The sequence below is a fragment of the Drosophila novamexicana genome, unplaced genomic scaffold (assembly GCF_003285875.2).
Source record: "Drosophila novamexicana strain 15010-1031.04,08,12 unplaced genomic scaffold, DnovRS2.1 tig00000770-arrow-pilon, whole genome shotgun sequence".
Classification (NCBI taxonomy): Eukaryota; Metazoa; Arthropoda; class Insecta; order Diptera; family Drosophilidae; genus Drosophila; species Drosophila novamexicana.
This window is the reverse complement of record NW_020824821.1, coordinates 187955-212780: the sequence shown is the minus strand read 5'-3', so window position 1 is coordinate 212780 and position 24826 is coordinate 187955. Positions and strand designations below refer to the sequence as shown.

The 24826-nt window shown below is 39.9% G+C and overlaps 2 protein-coding genes and 1 non-coding gene across 3 annotated transcripts; 2 read left to right on the top strand and 1 right to left on the bottom strand.

Annotated features, from left to right (window-relative positions):
* The first annotated feature begins 323 nt into the window (after positions 1-323).
* Positions 324-395, top strand: Trnat-ugu. Its single transcript has one exon. It is a non-coding gene; the product is annotated as a tRNA-Thr (tRNA).
* Positions 396-7455: 7060 nt separating this feature from the next.
* LOC115763839 (eukaryotic translation initiation factor 3 subunit D-2) lies at positions 7456-9417 on the bottom strand. The gene is made up of 2 exons (XM_030706599.1): positions 7886-9417; positions 7456-7823 (listed from the first exon to the last, which is right to left on the bottom strand). The coding sequence occupies exons 1-2, from the start codon at positions 9267-9269 to the stop codon at positions 7543-7545; spliced, it is 1665 nt and encodes a 554-aa protein (XP_030562459.1). The 5' UTR covers positions 9270-9417; the 3' UTR covers positions 7456-7542.
* A 3875-nt stretch (positions 9418-13292) lies between these two features.
* LOC115763830 (adenosine kinase) lies at positions 13293-14898 on the top strand. Its single transcript, XM_030706582.1, has one exon. The coding sequence runs from the start codon at positions 13415-13417 to the stop codon at positions 14636-14638; it is 1224 nt and encodes a 407-aa protein (XP_030562442.1). The 5' UTR covers positions 13293-13414; the 3' UTR covers positions 14639-14898.
* The last annotated feature ends 9928 nt before the right edge of the window (positions 14899-24826 follow it).

Genomic DNA, 24826 nt, shown 5'->3' with positions numbered 1-24826 from the left:
TGGATATTAATAAGACGGAGAAATGTTTGATGTTAAGATTGAAACAGGCTGATTGACTAATCAGATAAACACAATTTTGTATAGAAAACAGAAATACAATCATTCTTGTTCAACAAAAATTATCATGCAGCACACACAACATACCCGTTGTCTTTGTTTATTTCGTTAATAGCAAATTTATGTTTTCAATATTTTGACTGATATCTTATACAACTGTGCAAACTTTTATTTCCATAGCTCTAAACGTTGATATTTCTTATCAACAATCGCTAGTTCATGCAGCAGCTGGATATCTTCGGGTACTCGGCAACCAGCCGTGAGAAGCCTCTTTAGCTCAGTGGCAGAGCACTGGTCTTGTAAACCAGGGGTCGTGAGTTCAATCCTCACAGGAGGCACAGATCTGGTTAATATTTTGTAAATTTATTTTAAGATTTTAATTTTTTGTATGTCAGAGTTACATTAACTGCATATTTGAGCGCTCAGAAACAAAATGAATTTTATTTATTTTTTTATATTTTTGAAATTCATTTCAATGAGTTTTATTTATTTTGGTTCTATTAAATTTTATTTTTTTTTTGTTTATATTTATTTACGATTTATCTGTTCGATAATGAATAAATTATGTGATGTAGATATTTGCCAGTGGTTTTCATGTGTATTGGCACTGGTATTTTAAACGGTTCACCATTCTTTAGGCGGCCTAAAAGGCAAGTCGAGAAGGTTTATTACAAGGTAGCAGCGGCAGTGGCTGCTCAGTCGGTCTACGTTCTTCTTTTTCGTTTAAATTCTTCCGGGACGGACGGGACTTCGAGGTCGTTGGGTATTACACTGTTTTTTACGCAATAGCGGGCCTTAACCAGCCTGCGCAGAGTATTATTTTGAAATCCTTGCAGAATTTCAAGATTAGAATTTGAGGCTGTGCCCCACAACTGAATCCCATAAAGCTTCACATTGGCCTTATATAAAACCACTTTGTTTGTCAAGTTGTACCCAAGTAGCCAGTTTATCTGCCGGAGTTTCAGGGTGAGCTGCTTTCTTTTGGCTTTAATGTGGGTTGACCACGTCAATCTTCTGTCTAGAGTTAGACTGAGATACTTGACTGTGTTTTCTGTTGGCAGCGTGTTGCCGTTTAGGCTAACAGAAGGGCAGGTTTTACGTCTTGTGGCGAAAAATATGTGTGTTGACTTGTCTTCATTTACCACAATATTCGATCTTTGGAGCTATGGTTCGAAGCTTGACACCTGAGCTTGCAGGATGACGGATGATCCGTCGACGGAGCTACAAGTGCAGTGTCATCTGCATAGGTGGCGATGAGCAGGTCATCTCTGTCGATAACAGGATGGTCAGCTGTGTTCAGTTTGTATAGGACTGGGCCCAACACGCTTCCTTGCGGAATACCGTCATTGATTTGGCATATTTCGGATTCGGCCCATTCGCTTCTCACGTAGAACGTTCTCCTATGCAGGTATGACCTAAGCGTTAAATAAAACGGGGCTGGAAGTAGGAGCTCTTTAGCTTGTGCAGCAATTCTGGATGCCGCACTCGTTCAAAGAAATGTTTTATATCTAGAAAGGCCGCTGAATTTTTAGTATTTTTAGCTTTATAGAAGTTTAGAATTTCTTGTGTTTTCATGTGACACTGTTCTGGAGTTCCGTGCTGGCTCCCAAATCTAAATTGATGATCAGGTATCAAGTTCCCCTCTTCCAGCAGTAGCAATAAGTGGTCTGAACAAGAATAATCTCTCGAGTACTTTCGACAGTATTGCTAACAAGTTGATAGGACGGTAGGAGGGAGGATCTTCTTCCTGCTTTCCAGGTTTATTCATTATTTTAATTTTCGCGCACTTCCTTTGTGAAGGAAAGTGGTGGGGCCTAATGGGGGCAATGCAGATGGCCTTAAGGAAGTCCAGAGCACGTGGAGGATGGAGCTTGATGGTGGCTGCGTCAATGCCGTCGGAGCCAGGACTTTTAGCTGTTTTTAAACTGGACACGACATTTTCGCCTTCTTCTTCTAGTATGGGTCGTATAGGCAAGTCCATTTGGCAAGCTGCATTGAAAAATAGCTGTGTGGCTATTACATCCGAGGCAGAACATATGTTGAAGGGTGTAAAAATACGGTCCAAATGGAATGCAAAAGTCCAGGCTCTCTCCTCGTTGAAACGACACCAGGAGCCAGATGAGTTGAGAATAGGTGCAACTCTTTTAGTTGGTCTCTTAAGGTATCTGGTGCCATTCCACAGGTTATGCTCTTGCCTATTAGGTTCAGCAGGTTATGTAGAAGCTCACGTGTTCACCAAAATTCTACATATAAGCATTGTAGCTTAAAGTAGGACCATGCGTCCTTGTTACTTCTGGAAAGGTTTAATTCTAACAGCTACCCTTGGTCGAAGCTGCTTATGCCAACAGCATTCCTCTGAATCTTTTTTTTTTGCCTTTCCGTGGATTGAGAAAATTCTTCTCGAATTCCACACTTGTGGTGGCAGACACTTGAGGTAGATTTTTACTCGTGGCTGTGGCCACACGCTCTAAGCTTCGCCGGCTGTTGAGTTGGCCAGTAGATCAGTATTCGGTTGGTGGTAAATTTCTTTCACGTGTCTTTAGACGACTGAACTTTTTAACTTGGAAAAATATTATTTGATGAGCTCTTAACTGCCGAAATTAAAAAGAAATCTCTCAATGCGTGCTGGCATAGAGTAATAAATCTGTTTATTACTTTACGGCCTTATAACGTGCTGGCTTCGTCTCAGCATCGGTATTCCAAAAAAAGCTCTCCTATCAACGGTATTCTTTAGTAAGCTTTTGATATTTAGCGTTGCCACATTAACTAATTAACAATATTCTCTTAAGGTTGCCATTTGAATGTAAAATATTAAGCTATCATATTCTGCGAAGACGACGCTTAGTTTTCAGTTGCTCGGTGACTTGCTCTGAGTGCAGATAACGATCTCTCCGCGGTTTCTGGATGTGAGCTGACCTGGTAGAGTACGAAGGAATGCAAGAGTGTGCAGCGTCATGTATTCTCCGTGTCAGAGTTTCCACAGCTTTCCCGATATCCTCACCAGAGTCTAGACTGATGGTGGGATCCAATGTCTCCTACAGACTTTCCTTGAACCTCTCAACATTTGAGTTCCTAGTTAGAAGCTTGGAGATTCGCTTGCTGGTACTTATGGTTAAATAAATACGAAGCACTTAAGCTGTGATTAGATCAATGTCATTCTCCCCACTTGTACTTGATTTGAGTTCACGCCATGGGAAACCGCGAATTCGAGAAGGTCGGGTACCTTCCGAATATTCGTGGACCAGTAGGTAGGATGTCTGGAAGAGAGAGTGGTGAAATGCTTAGCTTGGATGCTGGATAGCAGGGCAGTTCCCTTTGGGTTGCATAGCCTGGAGCCCCAATAGGTGTTTTTTAGATTGAAGTCACCCCCAATTAGAAACCCAATTAGAAACCTGCGCTTATCAAATTGAATCCATAATTTGATGAGAATAGCTGCACCGCCTAGAGTTGCCATTCAGGTGGTTTGCGAAAATTGGGCCACATCCGTTTATTTTAAAGTATATATCAACTTCAGGCCTACTTTTGCATAGGCCGTTTGTCCATAGAACCAACTTTAGACTTATTTGCATAATAATGATATAATAGTGCCAACATCTTTTGCGTCATCTGAGCAAATTGTGTTTGCATTAATTGCATCATGGCCTGTATTTATTATTTTTTAATTTTTTTTTTATCAAATTTATTGAAATGAATTTTATATATTTCTTATATATTGGCTGTATTCATTTTATTATTTATATTTTTTTTTGACACTTTATACTTATATATGAAATATATGAATTATATGAAATATATATATTATATGAAATTTGACCGCTGTTGAGACAGTTGCTGCCCCTGAGTAACATAACGAACAAGATGAACTCGGCCAGGCTATATTACATTTTTGTAAGCTGTTAAATATTTCAAATGTTATATATTATTATATTAATTTATATTTATTTTCCTTTATATATTTTAAATATATATTTATATTATATATTAAAAATATTTCTTTTTATTTTCTGAGTTTTTTTTAACAGCTTTTAGACTTCCCATATATCTTCATTTATTATATATTCAAATTTTACTCTTTATTTATTTACTACATATTTTGTTTCTTTTTTTCTTTTCTTTTGTTGTCCATTTCAAGAACAAACCCAGCTTAAGCCCTACACAACTTTTCCGGCCCATTAGAGCCCACTTAAGGATAACTGCAACTCCCCTTCTGTCCACCGCACACCTTACACTTTTGCCGCTGGCCTATTGGAGATGAAAAATAAAAAGTTTCTTCTGACAAATTATATTTAAATGAGCTGCATTCAAAAAGTTGCGAGCGTTTGGCCAAATTGACATGGCCAATGTCTTGGGCCCGACCAAAAAAAATATGACAGAAGTCGCCAAATTAAATATGCGAAAAGTCGAAGCAAATGCCAGTGAGAGATATTCAAAAAGTTTACATTCGCCCAATTCTAAACTCTTTTTCAGCTCGCTCAAAGGTACTTTTTGTTTGCTTGAGGGTTCCTTAGGTGAGGGGCTGCGCTATGGAGGGAAGCAAGAAAGAGAGAGAGAGATGCTTAATTTTGACATTTTACAGATTTGTTGCTTAAACGATTAAATGCCCGCTGGCTGTGCAGAGCGCTTAAATCTTTTCAGGCAAATGGACGGTGGGGATTGGGGAAAGGATATTCGGTTTTGAGGTTTTGTGTGCTGTTTTACGAAATGGAATTAAATTCCATTTTCAGCTTTGGGCAAAAGTTGTTGTGCGCATTTTTATTTACAACTAGTTTCATGTGTGTGTGTAAAATGCAAAAGAGTTTAATTTGCAATTTGTCGCCCTCATTCAACGCTTAACTTTTCATCTCACACTCGGGCGCCGCTTGCGGTTCCATAAGCAAATGCCGTCGGTTGAGAAAGCCATACCTTAACCAGCCCACCCTCTCCCCCTTTAAGCCAGACTGTGCGTTAAATGCAGAGAAAAGTTTCGCATTGAGGCGCCACTTGAGCTGGCTTCGGAGTTGCCGCTTGCCGCAGTGCCAAGTGCGCAGTTTGTTAAATGCCTTTCAACGCCGTGGTTAGCCAAGCGCAGACCTTGAAATGCAACGCCCGGCCCCGGCCAAAGCAGGCCAAAAACTCTTAGCGCATGGAGCCCAGTAGTTGCCAACGGCCACTCGGGCAGCTAACCAGGCGCACAACTTTTCTGTGGGCAGCCGCACATCGCCTGCAACCAACAACAAAAGTCATTTTGTAGTTACTCCGGACATGTTGATTGCAAACAAAATGTTTTAATTGAATAACATAGAACAACCACTTTTTTTCTAACTTTTCTACAGCACTTAAAGCATTTAAATGCCAATATTGCGTATGCTTCATTTTCAGTTTGATGATGCTTAAGGACATTTATTAGCTTTGAATTGGATTTGATTTTTTTATGGACTTCTAAATTTCTGAGAATTTGTGTTTATATTTTTTATTTAGGCAACGGTGCGTATGCCTAATATACGCATATGTTAGCATCTACCATATATAATATCATCTTTAATATACAAGTTTGTTGTTGTTTCTAAATTGCATAGGTTTGTTGAAGTTTTGATTAAATTTTTAGTTTTTTTGAAGGGCACTGTTAGAGCTGAGGGGCTAACCGTGCGTATACTTGAGTAGAAGTAGCACAGCATATTAAATGAAGTGTTTTTTATACAGTGGACATAATAAAACTTCATTTTCTCTATTTTATATATGAATCAATCAACCTTTTATATTGTACGTTGTCGTTGTTAATGTGTTTTCTAAGTTACGCATTTAGGCAAAAGAACAAACGGAATTAATATAAAATTTTGGGCTGGCATATGAATATAGAATACTCCATTCCTATTAAAAAAATATACCAAAATATAAAGTCGTATTCTTTATTTTAAAATTTACATACATATTTAATTGTTTTTAAAAGTTACATTTTATGAAAGCTACAAAATAGAGAGCAACAATTCCCGCTATATGTGCAATTAAATATTAATTGTAATTGTAATTGTACAACAATTGCAGAAAAGTTTCTCAGATACTTACGCATTCTTCAGCATTTATTTTAATTATTAAAACGTATTTAAAATACCAACAGGCTTTTGTCCGGGCAATTAAACAATTTAAATTAAATGAACCAACAAACTTGGCTAAATTAAATGCTCATGTTTATGTTTTGATTATTATTTTTGATATTGTTGCAACTAACAAATATCCAATTTGATAATTTAGTTGTGGCCAGCAAATGATTTGCATGCAAGCGAACTCCCAAGGGCTTGCGATCAATTAGGGTCGTAATTCGAATACAATTTGCAATTTGTGCCAATGTTAAATCCCAAAATTTAATTAAAATTTTAGCACACAAGTTTTTCAAATTGGGCTGCGTCTAATGAAATTGCTTTGAAATTTGCATTGATTGATGCCATTTTGTGATTTATTGTAGCTGAGACGAACTTGAGCTAAACAACAGGCGAATATCCTGAGTTCAATTAGTCGCTGAGTCTTTGTGGGTGTGTATGTATATTTGTGTATAGGTGTGTGTGTGTGACAATGTCAAATGTCGCACACACACGCACACTCAAACACTGACAATGTACATTTATTTTACTTGGTTTCATTTCGTATTTCTTTACATGCCGAACCACAATGATTGATGCGGATATGTTATCATCAAATAACTGTGACTCTTGTCAGATCTCGAGGGGGCTGCCAGAGGATTATCTACAGGGAGTGGGCGGAAGTATACCCATGTGCATAAGCCGACATATGTTCTGAGTGTGCGCGCGTGTGTGTGTGTCTTTTTGTGCTTGGTCAAAAACTCAATTTAAATTGTATTTATTTCCATTGTTCTGCACCAGTCGAGCGCAGTTGCCATTTCTGATGTTGGTTACTGTCAGGAGCTCATTAATCTGGACCCAGAGCTCGAGGGTGACTAACTATCAGTCAAACCACCACAACAACAACAACAACAACAACAACAACAACAACAATAGCAACAGCAACAGCAACAGAAGAGATATGTATGAATACATTGTATTCAAATATTGTACGTACACATTGATGAGTTATTGACAGAAGAATTGGAGGAAAAAGCTAGTTCACGGAACGAACCATGGATGAGGCAGTAGTTTCAAGCGTGAGCCGAAAAGACAACAAATTTTCTAAGGTTTCCAGCTGTGAGTCTAATGAAGCTTGCAATTGGTTATAATATCTTAAGGCCATAAAATATTTATCATATTAAAATTCAATTTTTAACCGATATTGGTTTGATATATATTAATAAGCTTGCCTACAGGAGCAAGGCCTCAATCGACTCAAACGCAATCGAAGCTGCACCCATCGTCTTTTCAACTTAGCTAACTTAGCCCTAGACACAACAGATATTTCAATTCCCTGTTCGCCACAGATCATTTAATTTTTAGTTGAACACACAAAAACAACTTGGATATACATAATTGAAAAGGAAACAAATGCTAATTAAATGTGAATCTAATTACCCAAAGACTTGAGGAACGGTCTGTCATCGCTGGTCTCCTCGTCGTCGTTGCCCTCCGAGTCGAATGCGTTGTCAGGAATATCGTAGAGACGTATCATGGGCTTGTTTGGATCCTTCATGATCAGATACTTGCCATCCGGCTGCTTAAGCACAATGTCAACCAGGCAACGCAGCACGCCCCAAGCATTATCCATATTCAGATTGATTTGAGTGGCAAATTCTTGTGGCTTGAACTGCTGCATGCCCAGGATGACATGACGCAGATGATCCTTGCCTGTGTAATGCGCTCTATATATAGGCTATATCAGAGTGTTATAATTACATTAGTATAATTACGATTCACACGCGAGACATAGCCCAGCTTGAGCTGATCGGAACCGGCGAGCACCGCCTCCACGGTCCACTTGGCCAGCTTGCAGGCATTGTTGCGCAGCTCGGAGGCGAGCACAGCCCCGCGTTGGCTGTCCAGCTTCTGGCGCCACTCGACGCTGTTGGCCGCCTTCGAGTCCCACTCGTTGAGCGCCTTGATGGAGAGGAACTGCAACTCGCCGGCGGGCGATTTAATGACGCCGTTGTGTTTGCAGCGCGCTATTAGAACCACATCGTCGCCCAGTTGCCATTGCTTGTAGCGATAAGCAACGGAGGCGAGCTCCACGCCGGGCTCCTCGAAGGGATTGGGCTCATCGAACTTGTGCTTCGGCTCCTGTTCGCCAATCTTGAGTACCTGCTGACTGAAATTGTGATTGATCAAAGTGGCCTCCAATGACAGGCTCTGCGGCGAATTGATGGAGCCTTCCTCATCCTGCGGCGGCTCCAGTGCCGTCTCATTGACCGTCAGCAAATCGAATTGGGCATTATCGCGCTTGTCCAGAAACACCTTGGTGCCCAGCTTCTCGATGACAATGTCCCAGGAGTAGTTGGAGCGTGTGCAACACATCAGCGTGGCAATTATATCATCTGTTGCAAAGACATTGCCCATGCTCTTCGAAAGACGGCGTATGATGGGATCGTCTATAGTGCCCGGCACATTGATGATGCGATCGATCTTCTGCAGCGGCCGCTCGTTCTTAACATTAATGCGATCGCATTGCTTATCATAGTACTCCAGCGTACCGCAGGTGACCACATCCACACCGTCCTTTATATTGGGCAGCGACAGCTTGAGCAAGCGAGGAAAGTCAATCTCCTCTATGGAAACCCAGTCGGACCGCACCACCACAGAGCTTTCGCGCAGACGCACTGGCGCATTGCGCATAAAGCGGCGACCCATGTTGCCCCGTCGCATGTCCCGTCCCTTGCCATACTTGTTGCCCGCCCCTGCTCCACCGGCACCTCCGGCACCACCCTGACCTCCACCTATGGCCGCATTGCCACGCACATTGCGACCGTGGACACGCACATTGTTACGCTGATTGGGACGATAGCGATTGCGTTGATAAGGCTTGAGCGAGCGCGGATTGCCGCCGTCGACCAGGTGAAAGGTGGCATCGTCGTCCTCATGGAAGTAGGCGTACTGGCTGTTGTTGCTGCCAAACGTCGAGGCATATTTGTTGGCGTACTTCTTCTCCTGCACGGGCATCATCCAATCGCTGATCTTGCCCAGGCGATCGCTCTTGCAGAATGGCTGATAGGGCACCTCCATGTCTGGCATATCGCAGGGTCCCCAGCCGAACTGGTTGTATTCAATGTAGGGCTTGATGAAGGGCGCGTATTGCGACATGATTAATACTGTTTAACCAAAACACACTATTGAAATTCAGATCTGGAATTGAATCCTTGATCCTTTTACTGAAATTATTCAAATTCGAGCTAGATTTATTTATATACGTTTCTTGATTTTTGAGCGCTACGGAAATTGTGATACGTTTTCGGAGTGTGACAAGGTGGAAATGAATACTCAAAATTGATTCAAGTAGGGCGGCTACGTGATGCAAAAATAACTCTTAATCGAAAAAATATATAGAACAGGATATACCCATAAAAATATATGGATGAAACCATGAAAATATTCAATATATGTATGAAAATTAAAAACCGGCTTTTTTTAAGTTGAAATAATTTTAGCTTAAATTATTACTATTACTATTAGATATTGTCAATAGGTATTTATCGGTTATTATGATCGATTATTCAGTTAAGAGCATCACAAATCGAAAAAAAAATTCGAAAAATTGCATAAAGAAAATGCAGAAAATATAAATTTCTTTATTTGAATTAATTGCATATTTGTTCCAGGCTTATTTAAATATCTAAGTAGCCAAACCTTCTAGTATGTCAAAACAAAAAAGGTCCCTTTTTTAACATAAATCAATAAATGAACTCTGACAAAAACGATGGTTGATTGTCTGACGATCTATCGTTGGTGCATAAATACAATTATACTGTGTTTATGTGCCATATTTATCTTTCTACGCATGTTAATGGCTATCATTTGCCAAGTCGGCGGAAACGTTTACCGGTAAGTGGCATATTTAAGAACCATAAAACCAGGCTGAAAGCAAAGCAATCATTTTTCTTTCTGCTAGGTGACACCGAGTGCTAAGCTAAATACAGCTGAAACCTTGCACCTAGCGATATATGGATAAGCAGAACCGGAAGCTGTATGGAAACTTGACACATAAAATCATATTTATATCTTTAATTAAATTAAATGCAACTCCCTATTGAAATATATACTTTTAATATAAATAATATATTCTAAAAATGTTGAGCATCAGAAAAGTATTTCTTGACCTTTTGAATCGCCTCAATAACAATTGTAGTTTAATTCAGAAGCACATCAAATTAGTACACTTCATAGGTCTAACGACGTTGTCATGAGAAGCGTCTAGTGAAAATCTGATCCAGGGAAATGTACCCAAATCCTTTACGAACACCCAAAACCCGCACATTTATTATTATAACTTTAGTCCTTTGGCCATTGTGTGGCATTGAATATGAGAAAATGAACAGCAGAGAAAATGCAGCACAATAGAAATGCGAGTACACGAATTCAAGCACATATACTCGGATACGCATGTGAGTACTCGTGCTCATCTGAATGAATGCGAATGTGAATGTGGATGTGAGAGAAGAAAGAGGAGCTGCAGAGCATAAACAGGAGCAGGGAACATCCTGCATTATATGCTTGAATGCGGCACGTTTCAGTTACACAGAATGTTGGCTGCTCTCGAGTTGGAAAATCTGGCAACAATCTCGTTAAAAGTAAAGGCCAAATTATAGTAAAACTAACAGATGGTAAAGGTAATCACATAAAGAGCTTGTTACATAACAATCTCAGTTGCCGGGGCAAGCGCAAACGGAAGCGGATATAAAAAAAAAACGTCGAGCGTGTGAATGTCTCCCAGGGGGTGGTGTAGTGTTAGAAGGGAGGCGTTCACTGCATATGTGCGAATGGACTTGGAATTCTGCTTCCTATTTTTTCGGCTTGGCGCTGGCTGCCACTCAGCTGGCTGCTAAGCTTTTGTCAGGCCGACAGTGTCATGTTGATGTGTTCATTGTGTGCCAGTGGCAGCTGCTGTTGCTTACAGTGGGCGCCCAACCTCAGCCCCAACCCCAACCGTCAATCCCGAACCTCTTAATCCCACCCCTCGCCCTGACACCCTGAGCTACAGTTAACACGCTTAAGCCACATACGCTCGGTTTGGCTGTGCGTGCAAGTTGGGTGGTTGAGTGGCTGCTCGCGTCTGTTTGTGTGGATTATAATTGCCATGCGGCTGTCAGTGAGTGCCTGCACCTCAAAATGCAACCGCTCTGCCAAGCCTCGCCCGCACGCAGCTGCGGCTCATGTTGCATATCATTTTTAATGCTAACCACATGCCACATTATGCAGCTGCATTGCCGCTGTGGTCGAGCTCCAGCTTCAGATCCTGCGCGGCTTGGTGGCGGCTACTGCTAGAGCTTCGGCTTTGCGGCCCTCCGCCTTCTAGAGAAAGTGTTGTTGCTGCTGCCGCCGCTGCTGCTGCTGCTGCTGCGGTTGCTAAAGGCACACGACGAAGAATAATGTTCACGCATAAGCAAGAACCTCTTCAGGAAGCGACAATCTGAGCACAGGTATCACTATCATTATTATATCCTGGGAAAGCTATAATCAAACTTTATAGAACGAGTTCGAAAGTGTATGCTCATTACTTTTATACGATTCCTATATTAATTATAATAAGCGTATTTTTCAATGAGTATTCAATAATAATGATAAGATTCTCAGCATTTTATGGGAGCTGACCACGAGCAGTCCAGCGTAGTATTTAATCTAATTAAAATTTTCGTAGAAACAAATTGGATTAAAAGCAGAAGAGATATACGCATACAGAGAAACCCGTGGGACGACAAATCTCTTAAAATATAAATGAAATGCATTTATATAAACTTAAGCCAAATAAAATGTATAAAATTATGCATTTAAATAATCAATAAACAGCTATTATTTTTATATATATTTTAAAATATCTCAAGAGCAAACGATTGGATTAAGACCAGACTCAAGCTAACATTTATATCGTAGCACACCATTCCCCATTTGGCTACTTAACTATAGGGTATATGCGTAACAGCAGCAAAGTGAAAAACCGCTTGCATACTTTGCGGCGCGCGCAGGCGATAAGCGACGCTTGTTGCTATTGTTATTTTTGCTGCTGCTTCTTCTGCCGCTGCTATTGTTGCTACTGTTGTTATTGTTGTTGTTGTTTCTGCTCCATTCGGTTGCATTGGCGCGGCTGCTGTTACCGCGTCGGCTGTTTTTGTTGCATAAAAATTAATATTTATGCGAGGCAACTTGTGCAAAGCACTGCAAATGCCATTGTTTTCATCTGCACAACCCTCCACCAACCCCGATGCCCTCCTCTTCGAAAACCGCCCCGTCAGCTACACGCGTGGCAAGGACGTTCCGGATGGCCGCAACTGCATTCTCAGCTCGTCAAGCGCAACGCAACGCCAGCTGACAGGACATACATATTTGTATGAAGGCATTCAATTACCTGCTCCAAGCCACCCCACCCTCAGCCCCCCACCCCCTCCATTGCATACTTAGGCAGGTGAAAATAACAGTGCTCACACCTCGTCAGAAAGTGAAAAGCCTCCATTTACCAGACCCTACGCTCCGCTGGCCCACTCACCACAGCCTGTCGTAATGGCGCTTAAATTGCGTATAAAAATGCACGACAAGATGCAAATGTAATTAATAGCATATTAAATGGACCGACCATTAATAAAACATGATTGATTTATGCGGGTAATTGAAGCTGAAGTGCAGTCAGGTGCACGACTAGCCCATACCCTGCAGGAAATAAAAAAAGTTTGTACTTGACAAACTTAATTTTAAATTGGCATTGGGTTAATTAGGCGAACAAAAAATGGTTAAGCAAGAGATTTACGAATATGTTTAGCTAGTCGAATAGGCAATATCCTGCAATAGGGTACGAAATAAAGGAAAATAAAATGCATAGGCTAAGAGCGTCAAACATAAATGGAGAAGAATAGTAAAAAGGATTCAACTTTAAAATTGTGTAAAACAAATAAAAGTTATGCATGCAGAAAAAAAGAGGCCAAGTCCAATGTATATATTTACTATATATATTAAAATTTACCTGATTAAAGCAGTAATATAAGTTAATTATAAAAAAACTAAAATATATAATAATTCTAATAATTTTAAGAATTAGAAACATTTTCGTTTAAAAAACTGTTTAAAAAAAAACTTTGAATTTCCATTCAGGGTAGGGTTGGTTACAGTATGTTCCAGAAATTCAAATTCAATTCGAAAGCAGGTGCTTCTAAAAATTTTAGATTTTTGCAGTTTGTTGTTAAAGAAATGCAAACAAGCTGTTTACTACCGATGAGAAGTGACGTTTAGTTTGGGCACAGGCTATGCGTCGTCCTGGGAGCTGGATCGTCATAAGCAAGCAACTCTCAAACCAATTGGGGCAAACAGATACAACTATAAGTTGTCGTGGCAGCTGGACCCTTAACTGCCTGAAAGTGGGCAATATCATCGAAAGAAGAGCCTGCCGTTGTCCTCGAACTATTAGGAGATACTCAAAAAGGAAAATGGAGTTGCCAGAGGGTATTCTCATTGGTTTCGGTAATCCGCTCCTGGACATAACCACCATTGTGGACGACACAATGCTGCTCGAGAAATACGATCTGAAGCCCAATGCGGCCATCATTGCCGAGGAGAAGCACTTGCCGCTTTTCGAGGAGCTGACCAATCAGGAGAATGTGCACTATTCGGCGGGAGGTGCCTGCCAGAATTCGATGCGTGTCTTCCAGTGGATAGTGGGCACACCCTTTCGAGCCCTGTTTTTTGGGGCCGTGGGCCGCGATAAGTTTGGTGATACAATTGCCAAGCGGGCGCTATTCGATGGCGTCCAGACCCACTATCAGGTCAAGGACGAGGCATCAACCGGCACCTGTGCGGTTATCATATCGGGTCAAAATCGTTCCCTGGTCGCAAACTTAGGCGCCGCGGCTTTGTTCAGTGAGGATTGGCTAGACATTGAGGAGAACAAGTGTCTGTTTGAGCGTGCCCAGTATTTCTATGCGACCGGCTTCATTGTCGCCGTAAACTCACCCAGCGTACTCCGCATGGCGCAGCTTTCCAGCGAAACTAATCGCTGTTTTGTGCTCAATTTCAGCGCTGTCTTCGTGCTGCAAACGCACAAACAGGAATTAGACGCAATTCTGCCATACACTAATATGGTTATTGGCAACAAGCAGGAGGCCATAGCATTTGCCGACACACATGAATGGAACACCACGGATATCTTTGAAATCGGTCGAAAGCTGCAAAGCCTGCCCAATGAAAATAATCGGCCGCGCATTGTCATGATCACTGATGCCGTCTGCCCGGTGCTCTGCTTCCAGGAGAACGATAAGGTGCTTGAGTACCCGGTGCCCAAGGTCGACAAGAAAATAATCGTGGACACCAACGGCTGCGGCGACGCCTTTGTCGGCGGCTTCCTTTCGCAGCTAGTCCAACACATGCCCCTTGACTACTGCATCCGCACGGGCATCTTTGCCTCGCAGCAGGTCCTGCGCATCGTCGGCATCCAAATCGACAAACTGCCCAAGTTTAGGGAGAGTTGCATTTAAGAGGCACATGTTCATCTTCAACCAAATTCAAGGGTAAATTTGTATCTATTTTATAAATGGGAGCACCAAAAATTGAAGTTGATTAATTTATAAAAGGAAGAAACATTTCACTTAGACAGATGTGTGAGTTGACTTTGACCATAATATTTTGCAAAACACGACTTTTTCTCTATACATGAACTCAACCTAGAGACTTGTAGTGCGATATTGATAGACACGACTAAAGATATATAAGGGGAAGAGGGAAAGTTATATGGGCCGAACCAATTAGATATCTGACAAACGATTAGGTATTTCATAAAAAATCTTAGACAGATCATTCCCATATAATATATGGATCTGATCCAACCGGATCCGAGATGGACAGACGGCTACATGAACTCGTCTGTAGATTTTGAATAAGAATATATAATCAATAAAGGGTCGCAGGTGCCTTTTTCAAATTGATTTAAATCTTGTTAAGTCCCACTCGAATTCTGGAACCTGTCTGGAAGCGCATTTAAGCTTCAGATATTTTTTATCAAAATATTTCGTAATTTTGTAAAATATATTTAATTTTTTAATACATTTAAATAGATTGCTACCTGCCTTATATTATATTATTAAATGTAAATCATGGTAGAAATAATTTCTGATTCAATGTTAATTAATTTTTAATGCAAATCCCTGCGTAAGCCCACGTTACAATTTAATAAAAAATAAAATAATTTCTGCGAAATTAACAATCATATTTTATCAAAAACGAAAAAAAACGAAATGCCTTAATTTCCTGCAACTTTTAGGGCACATAAACGACCCTTAAGCCTTGATGCAAGGCAGCGTTTTGTTGTTATATGTATGTATATATATATGTATATATGTGAAAACAAACGAAATGTTAAAGGGGTGGTGGGGCTGGGCGAGTGTGGGTATTGAGCATGTATGGTCCACTGAGCCGAGCGCAGCAAAAAGAAGTGGAGTACAAATATGCGTCGAATTTTTTGTAGCAATGTACATTTTACCACCCCCACCACAAGCTACCCACCCGCCCCCTCACGACACCTCGTACCACGTTACTTGTCGCGCTTTGCCTTCTTGCAGCCACACAATCCAAGTGCCAGCTGTTGACTTTGGCCTGGACAAAATATTACGAGTGGCAACTGAAGCTGAGGCTGGAGCTGGCGCACGTGCCCGTTGCTAGCGGGCAGCGGGGCGTGGCGGAGGAGGCGGCTGTCGCCCACTGATTAAAACGATGCGTCCAGCGTTCGCATGACAGCGATTTTTTCTCGTTAAATCCTTACACGTAGCTTCGTTTTTTAACACTTACCAGCTTGTAGCCTACCACCCTCTCCCACCCTCTCTCACTCTCTCTTTTCTCGCTTTCTTCGCCTGCCCACTTTGATTTCTTGCTAGCAGCTAGCAGCTCCAGCGCCAGCTCAAGCTTCATGCTATAATTTATGCATATATCCATTGTAATTTATGGCTTGATGCGCGCTTACTTCTTCTACTGTAGCTGCATTGTGTGCTCAATGGCTTAGCCATTTCTTGCCACATCCTTCCACTTGGCCAGGACACACAATTAGCCGGGAAACTGAGCAGCGGGACAATAGATATGCCTAAGCCACAATCAAACAATGCAGCGTCAAGTCACAAGTGTCTTGTGCTAACCCATCAGCCCGCCCTTTCGCCCCACATTCTAAGGTTACACACACACACACACATAATCACACACACATAATCACACACACATGCACACAGCTTTGCAGTGGGCAACTGCAAAAGTTTCTTGTGGCAAACAAATTTAAATAAAACTTTATTTGAACCAAGTGGCTGAAAACTTTTCAGATTTGTCATATGCACATCTTCAAGCTAATATTCCTTCACACTTAGTTGACATCCAACAAGTCGCTCGGAGTTATGTGGAACAAAGACAAAGATTCTTCATGCCATACTTTAGCAAATGCTTGGCAGCATTTTCTGACAACTTCTGCCAGAGGGCTTGCATAAAGCATCAAATTTTATACATTTTTCTTATGTATGTATATCGAAATATCTGTTGGCCAATTCAACCACCAAGTAGGGGAAAATTGTAGTTAAAGTTTGTCTGAAAAATATCAAAATCAACGAAATCATATAATTGCACTTCGCAAGCATAACGTAGTGTGCCTGTGTGACCGAGTTGGGTGGTTTGAACTTAAAACCGAGAAGTCGTCGGTTCAGTTTCAGCAACTATTTAAGATTTTGACCTTATATTTATTTAGTTTGTTCTTATTCACAAAGTAAAAACAAATAAAATGAAGTTCTTTATTTATAGGTTTTCCTTTTCATAAGGCTTTAAAATACATTAAAAACAGACAAGACATACATTGTTCACAATTTTAAAGTCATTCAAGGCATTCACAAGGCATTTTTTAAATGCTTCAACAATTACTTAAAATTTACGCATGATAAGAGTTCCTAGAATGCAATTACTTAGGCAGGCTTGTACCCAAGGCAAATTTCTGCCACTAAGTGGACCCCTAATTCGATTAAGTTCAATGGCAGACAAAAATGCAAAAGACGAGTAGGAAAAATAAAACAAGCCATAGGCGAGGCAAAAAATGGGTCGCTGGCAAATTACCAGGGGACCTTTGACCTGAGCGCCGCTCATAAAAATGCACAAGAGCAAAGGCAAAATCAAAGTGTATGATAAAACGTGGAGCTAAACAGTTAAAACGAACAGAGTTGAGATGCAAGGCCAACACAGACAGCAAATAGTTGCATTGAGGTTTGGCTCATAAAGATTACTCCTACGCACTGGCGACCTCAGCAGCGGCAACGACTTTGACTTTGACGGTGACAATTTTCAAATGCTGCTTGTAACTTTGCTCCAACGAAAACAGCTAAACATAAACACAACAACAATTGGCAGTAAGTGTGTGTGTGTGGCTGCTTTTGTATGGAACGGGATAAGTTTTCTACTTACTTTGTGTGCAGCGCTCTTGGCCCGGCGCAGACAGCCATTTAGCCCCCTGGCCAAGCCGTCTATTCCCCACAGATGTCGCCTGCGTCGCCTGCGTCGCTTATAGAGTCGTTCGGTATTCAGTCAAGTTCGCAACAGATCCTGCCCGGCACCGTAAAGACCTCAGACGCGTTTTGTCCTTGGCTTCCGTTGCTGTTGCCTGTCTGAAGTGCTGATTGTCTGAGACATTGCTGGAGGTTAACATTGAATCAGCACTTCCATTCCGTCTTTAGCTGCGCTTATGTGCGTGTGCGTGATTGTGTGTGTGTATAGATTATTTAAAATTATTGAATAATGGCAAATCGTGTTTCCATTGTTTTTTCATTGCTGGAAATTTGATAGTCACTCGACACTGATGACACCAAGGATTCGAAACATGTATGTGAGCATCCATGACATTAAAAAGGCTCTGCCGCTGACAGACGCTAAAAAATTGTATTAACTTAATTCGATTGCCATGTTCCAAATGTGATACGCGTATTATTCAAGTACTTTAACTTGATTGCTTCAGTTATAAAATTGTTAAAATTGTTTCAGTTATAACAATGGATATCCTCTAAAATATTGTGTGCCAGTGATAATTCACCTAATTGATTATGGATGTGCGGATGGGGCGTGTGCTAAATATTTGAAATTAACTTTGAATAAACTTCAGTAACTAACTGGCAGCGCTCTATTGAAACAGGCCAGATTATATTTCTTTAAATTTAAGAAATGAGATTCCGTTTAAATCGCTCAAGCTAATCTAGTTATTCAATTAGGGAGCCAAATTAAGAAATGTATATATAATCAAATATATTTAATTAAAAATATATAATATATGCTACAGATTTTTGTTGAATTTTGGCAGAACCGACTACGCACAAAATATTTTATAGATTTTTTTCGAAGAATCAAATCGATAAGCAGTTAATATACACACCCAAAAAAGTAAACATACAATTTGCATTTATGTAAATGCATGTTAAATAAGAGAAAAGAACTATAAAATACCAAATCTGTTTAAGCTAAACTTTAAATATTCTCCGTGAATTTTCGTACAGCTCTTCTTGTCTTTAACTATAAATTATTTATTTACTTATGGACGACACAAAGAGAGTTTCATCACAGCAAAAGAAAAACTTTTCCATAAGCAATCTAGTGCGATAATTTGCAGCAATAATATGTTTTATGAATATTTTTGTGCCAGTTCTTCTCCTTGTCTGCACCAATATAAAGCAAACAAAACTGACAGCAATAAAAAAAAGAAAAACAAATGTAAAGGAAACATCACGCTACTGGAAGAGGGTTGCGGGTTGGGTTTTATTTTCGAAAACTTTGTGGAACGCCATTTTGTTTATATTTTGATTGTCAGACAAGAATAAAAATTCGATGTCAGACGATAGACACAAAGCACCAAATACAAAATAAAATTCGTTTGCTTTACTGACTACAATAAGTAAGGCAAATGAAAATAGGAATAAAAATATCAACGATATCAAATTTTGTAGCGATTGTAAATAAGATAAACATAATAAACATATCTATACACATATAATATGTAGCTAAAGAGACATTTTGAGCTGCAGCTGCAGCGATAAACATGACTCGAATGCTACGAATTGCAAATTGCGCATACGCCATTCAAGTGTTGCTCCTTTTGGTGCCTTACCGCTGCGGTTGCTGCTTTTGTTGAGCCACTTGACGCTAATGGACTTTAAAGTGTGTTCTCAAGCGTTCAATACCAGATTTTCAACAGACAGTTGCTAAATTTAAAGTGCTCCGCACATTGTTGTCACACATTGCGCATACGCCCCATTGCTTCGGCAGCTGCCAAAACTCCCCTGATAGTCATATAAAGGAAGGCAATCGCTTGCAAATGTATATACCACCACATAATTTGCTGTGCAAATAATAAAATGTCCTAATTCGGAATACGCCAAATCAGGCACACACAGCCACACACAACAAAATTCTACACAGTGCTGCTCAGCTGGTACTTTGTTGGTTTTTTCCAATTTTGCAAATGGCTTTTATCGCCACACGCAAAGACCAATGCTCCCTGTGTATCCGTGTGTGTGTGTGTGTTAATTAGGAATATCAACAGCTCTTAAATATGCTACCGATTATCAGAACAAAGTTTTCTTGTCTGAGGCTTGAGGCCAGCTAAAACGCTGGTTTTTGCTCTCAGCTCATTGTTTCAACTCTCAAGACAATCGTTTGGCCCATATTTTTCGTCTGGCCAGTTGCTTAGTTTGAGTGGGGATAAATAATTGGATTACATTTATAATTTATAATAAAAATTCGAACTCTTCAGACAAGACTTTAGAACATAATTTAAGCATTGACGAATCGATTCCCAAATACTTGTAGCTACTCAATTCATTTTAATAAAACAATTTTAAATATAACAGTTTAGTAATACATTAATATATATATTATATTTCCGAAGAATTGTATAACAGTCAAGTATAATACTTTACTAGAAGAATATGCGAATATATTAGAACAATGAAGGAAAAAATCTATCGTGTCGCTGAGTAGTGTAACAATTTAGGTATAACAGTTAAGCTTTTCAATATAGTAGAACAATCTAGTAGAACAATGCAATGCTGCAAAGTTCAACAGACAGAAGAAGTAATAGATTGTGTATCAGAATGGTATAACAGTCAAGTATAACAGTATTATAACAGTCTATTATGACGGCATAGCTTAACAGCCAAGAATAGTAATAAAGTATCGCAAAATGGTACAACAATTACATATATAACAGTGTATATAACAATTAAATGCAGCAATCAAGGAAACAGTGTAGCTTAACTGCAGAGCAAAACAGCTAAGAGTATAATAGTTCAAGTAAAACAGTCTAGGCAAAAGTCTATTTTAAAAATAATCAAAAATTAGATCACAGGTCACTCAAGTTCTCCCTACTTCAGACTTATTGCACCTCTTTTTAAGCCAAGGTTTAAATAATTTGACAACAACTCTCAACGAACGAGTGGCCCATTTAAGCTCCATCCGAAAAGAACTGCAAGCTCCCGGTTCCAGTTCCAGTTTCCTTAGCCCAGTCATAAGTATCAAAAACACATTTGCGCGCATTACACGATGAGAAGAAAATGGGTGTGTAAGTGTGTGAAAGAGGGGGAAATGAAATGAAAAAAAAAAAATAAAGAAAAAAGGAAAATGGCAGCAAAAGAAAACCAAATGCGCATTTAGCAGAAATGAGCTGCGTTTTCCGAAAATTAACTTTCAACAACATGTGTTGAAATGCATTTATCTTCCGGACTCATAACGACCATGCCCCTTCCTACCCCATGTCTCAACCGGACACTAAAACTTCGTTTAACAACTGCAAAAAAGGTGGAAATTAATTTTTGCCTAGGGAGGGGCCAAACGTCGAGGAATTGCTGCTAGGAAAACCTGCCAAATTGTGCTAAATGAGCGCCAGTTGAAATTAAAAAACGAAATGGGCACACAAGAGCGCACGGCAAGGCGGCAGGGGACTAAGGGGACCCAGGGCAAGACGCAGCCGAGCTACCGTGGCGTAGTTGTAGCAACTGCCTGCAGCAAGTAGCTTCGCATTATGATTGCATCATTTGGGGCTAATTTGCATTTAAATACTTGGGCTCTGTTATTGTTCGAGTGCAGCATGGAAACTCTGCCACCACACTCTGTGTTGCAACTGCTGCAAAGAAGCCAGCGGCGCAGCGTGCCAGGGTGCCGCCTGACTTGGCGCAAAAGTTATGCCGAGTCAAGGATATCATGAGATTGTCGTGCACTCGTACCGGCCAACTTCAGCTTCAGTTAATGCGTTTGAATAATGAATGCAGGACTATTTTCAGCCGGCGTGCACCTTGCTAGCAAGCCTCCCCCCCAACGACCATTTCCATCACCCCGCCTCCTTGCAGATAACAATGTACAAACTGGCGCCGTCGCGCGGACATTATTTAGGGGGCCGTCCGGAGCAGAGCTTGGAACTTGCAACTGGCGGCCATCTGGCAGCAAAAACGCGTTAAGATTTATTGAATGCCAGATGAGCTATTTTTCTTCATTTTCTGATACCCTGTACCCATGGTTTAAATGAAGGGCATGCTGCAGTTCTTGCAGGCTTTACATATGCCGGCGGAAGATGTATGTACAAGCAATGTCGCCTGCCTTTAAGTTCCAAAGTATCCTGAAATTATCTCAATACACAGATTAAGCTTACATTAAACGATCGATAACTTGCACCCGTTATAAATAATCAATTCGTTTTGATTGCAAGAAACGGTTTATTTTATCGGAGATTATAAAGATTAGATATATGATAGTTTATGAGTACCTATGGATGCCATATATTTTCTCAGATGGTGAAAGTGTTGTGAAAGTGTTTATATTTTAGGAAAAGACTTGCAATATTTATAAGAACAACTTAGAGGAACGGGCTGTGCACAAGGTATCTCCCAGTTGGACACTCGTATATAAAGCACTCTTAGTTGATCTTTTTTTTTGTCCTCTGGCGCAGAGGAAACTCTTTGGCGTTAAAGACCTCCCCCGTCAGCCCTTCGTAGCAGCACCCCACCCGGCAACCCTTGTTGCCCCACAAGCATTGCACTTTTAATAACTTGCATAAAAGTTTTATGTCTCTCGCTGCATGTTCGGGAAAAACTTTGCGTGTGTTTGGCACTTGAAAAGTTTGGAGCGAGCCCGCGAGCACTGTTTACCGCGTCGCGTTTGGGGAGTATGCAAAACAAAATCGCTGGAAAAATAATCGCATCAAGTATTTAAACTGACATTAAAAATATTGAAAAACTCGATAAATACTTGTTAAGTCTGGCTGCGGGCAATGTTACCTCCAGCTTTCTCTCCCTCTCTCCCTGTGTTTGAATTGCTGCTGCTACTGATTATCTGTAAGGTGTACAATGGAGTCGCGTACAGCGCAGCGTACACGTGTTTATGTGTCTTTCCTTAACAGACTTTAAATAGATTTGCAACTCCTTAACAGCTCGCAACGCGCAATGTTTTAATAGTTCAGCTGTAGTTAAAGCGAAAATTTGCAAAGAAATAAAATTGTTTTAATGACAGTACTCAATGGGAAAGCAATACAAAACGCGTTCGACATAGATATTACAGAATATATTGATCAATGCTGGATCAAGAGCAAATCTAAGGAATAGAGAGTGCACTTAAAAGACTAGAATTCTAGATATATTAATTTGTATCAAGTAAAGACCGTTGGCGTTGAGTTATCTTAACAAGCCCATTTGTTTCAAAGACAGCTAGTTGATATTGTGATGCGACCTAGCCGAATGCGAAGAGCATATGTACTGCAAAAACAAGTATATATACCAAATTTCAAGAAGACAGCTGCCCAACTAACAGAGTTCACCTAGTCAGTTTAAGCTGTAACCACTTGGATTGTAGCCACTTGAAAGAAATATTAAATATTTGATAATTAAACAATTATACGCTTCACAAATTATGCGCACTGCATAAATGAAATCGATTCACTGAAATCGTATCATGAATAAATTACATTTACTTTCCAAATGGAATAAATAATCTTCCGGTTCAGTGCACACAAACTCTCCGATGCTCAAAGGTCTTTTTTCAGGAGCTTTTCAGTGTCACCGCTTGTGACTGCATTTCAATGTCTGATGTCAGGTGCTTAAAGGGTGCTTAGAAATGCATTTTGGTTCGCTGTCAGTACTCGTGTATTTAACTGTAACCTGTATCAGACAAATTCAATTCAGTTCCATTACATTCTATTCATTTTAATTAATTGAATTCAGTACTCCAATTACTTTTGGTAGCCGAGGAAAGTGCGAGGAAAAGTCATATATATTTGTAAATGTGTACGTGTAGCTGCTCTACCCACACCTGCACCCGCACCGCCACCATCACCCCTCGCTGACATGCAACAGGAGAAATTGATATGCCGAATTTGAGGTAAATGTTTTACACTTCAACAACAAGCTAATGGAAAGCTGTGGGTTTTTGGAGGATTTACCTGGGCAGGTGCCCAAATTAGCTTCACAATCAGCGTCCCCCCTCAGGCAATTGATTTGCCAATTTAGTAAACCAACGGAAATACACACGAAACGATGCGGTTCAGTGGGTCGTGCAATTACACATCGATTGAGACGAACAATACGAGGAATAGTCAAATGTACTGACGGATTTGATTGAAGGCCGGATGAATGAACGGATACATTGTCTATCACTAATATAACAAGGAACTCAATTAAATTTAGCATCTGATCCATGACCCAATTATAGGAAATTATAGACAAAAGCTATTAGTAGAAACTTTAATTGCCAGGAAGCGTACGTAAAAATAGATTATTGGGGAAAAATAGATTATATAAGATGCACTTTAGAAATTTTTCCCATAATTAAAGTTAATCCCACAATAAGCTCTTCTGCCAGGTCAAGAATGTCCATGGAGTAAACTAGATTTTAATAACAAAAAAGATAAAAACTAACGAATTTTCCATAATTTACTAGGTCACTAGAACTCCCATAAGAAATAATTTAATAAATTTATATAAAAAAAAAAAAAAAAAAAAACATCCAATAAATTTTCCTGTATTTATAAGCCATTTTGGATCGCATCTCATATTATGAATTTATCTTTTTATATCTTAAATAAAATGTTATTAAACAAATAAAACATATAAGTATAACTTTTCTATACCTCTTTTTAGAGTCGAGCTCTTATCAAAGTGGGTTCTTTCTACTTTTATAAAATAATATCTCTAACTACAGACAGTTATCGTTGCGCGGAAAACATTTGCCACTCGCACTCTTATCTACGAGTTCCTAAGTAATTAATGTCTTTGGAGACCCTATTTGCTAATTTTTTGTTCTCTTCTTCTACTAAAAATATTTGATCTAAACTGTGCAGTGGCAAAGGACTGGTCTTGTAACCCAGGGGTCGTGAGCCCAAGGCAGAAGTGGGAACCCCAATAAATCATTTGTAATAGTGATACCAACGTGTAGATATCTGAGAAACAATTTTATACTTCAATCAAATTTTCAAATATTATGCTTTTAAAATATTGTGTTCAAAAATTAAAAGAAATAAATTCACGAATGGTAGAGAACTGCAACTTCTATTTCTGATATAGATAGATAAAACGCTAATATAGTTGGAAAAGTTTGTATTCTTCCCAAGAAAAAGCTCATCTTAGGAATCTTTTTAATCAATATTTGGACATATCAAGTCTATATATAATAAACATTCTCGT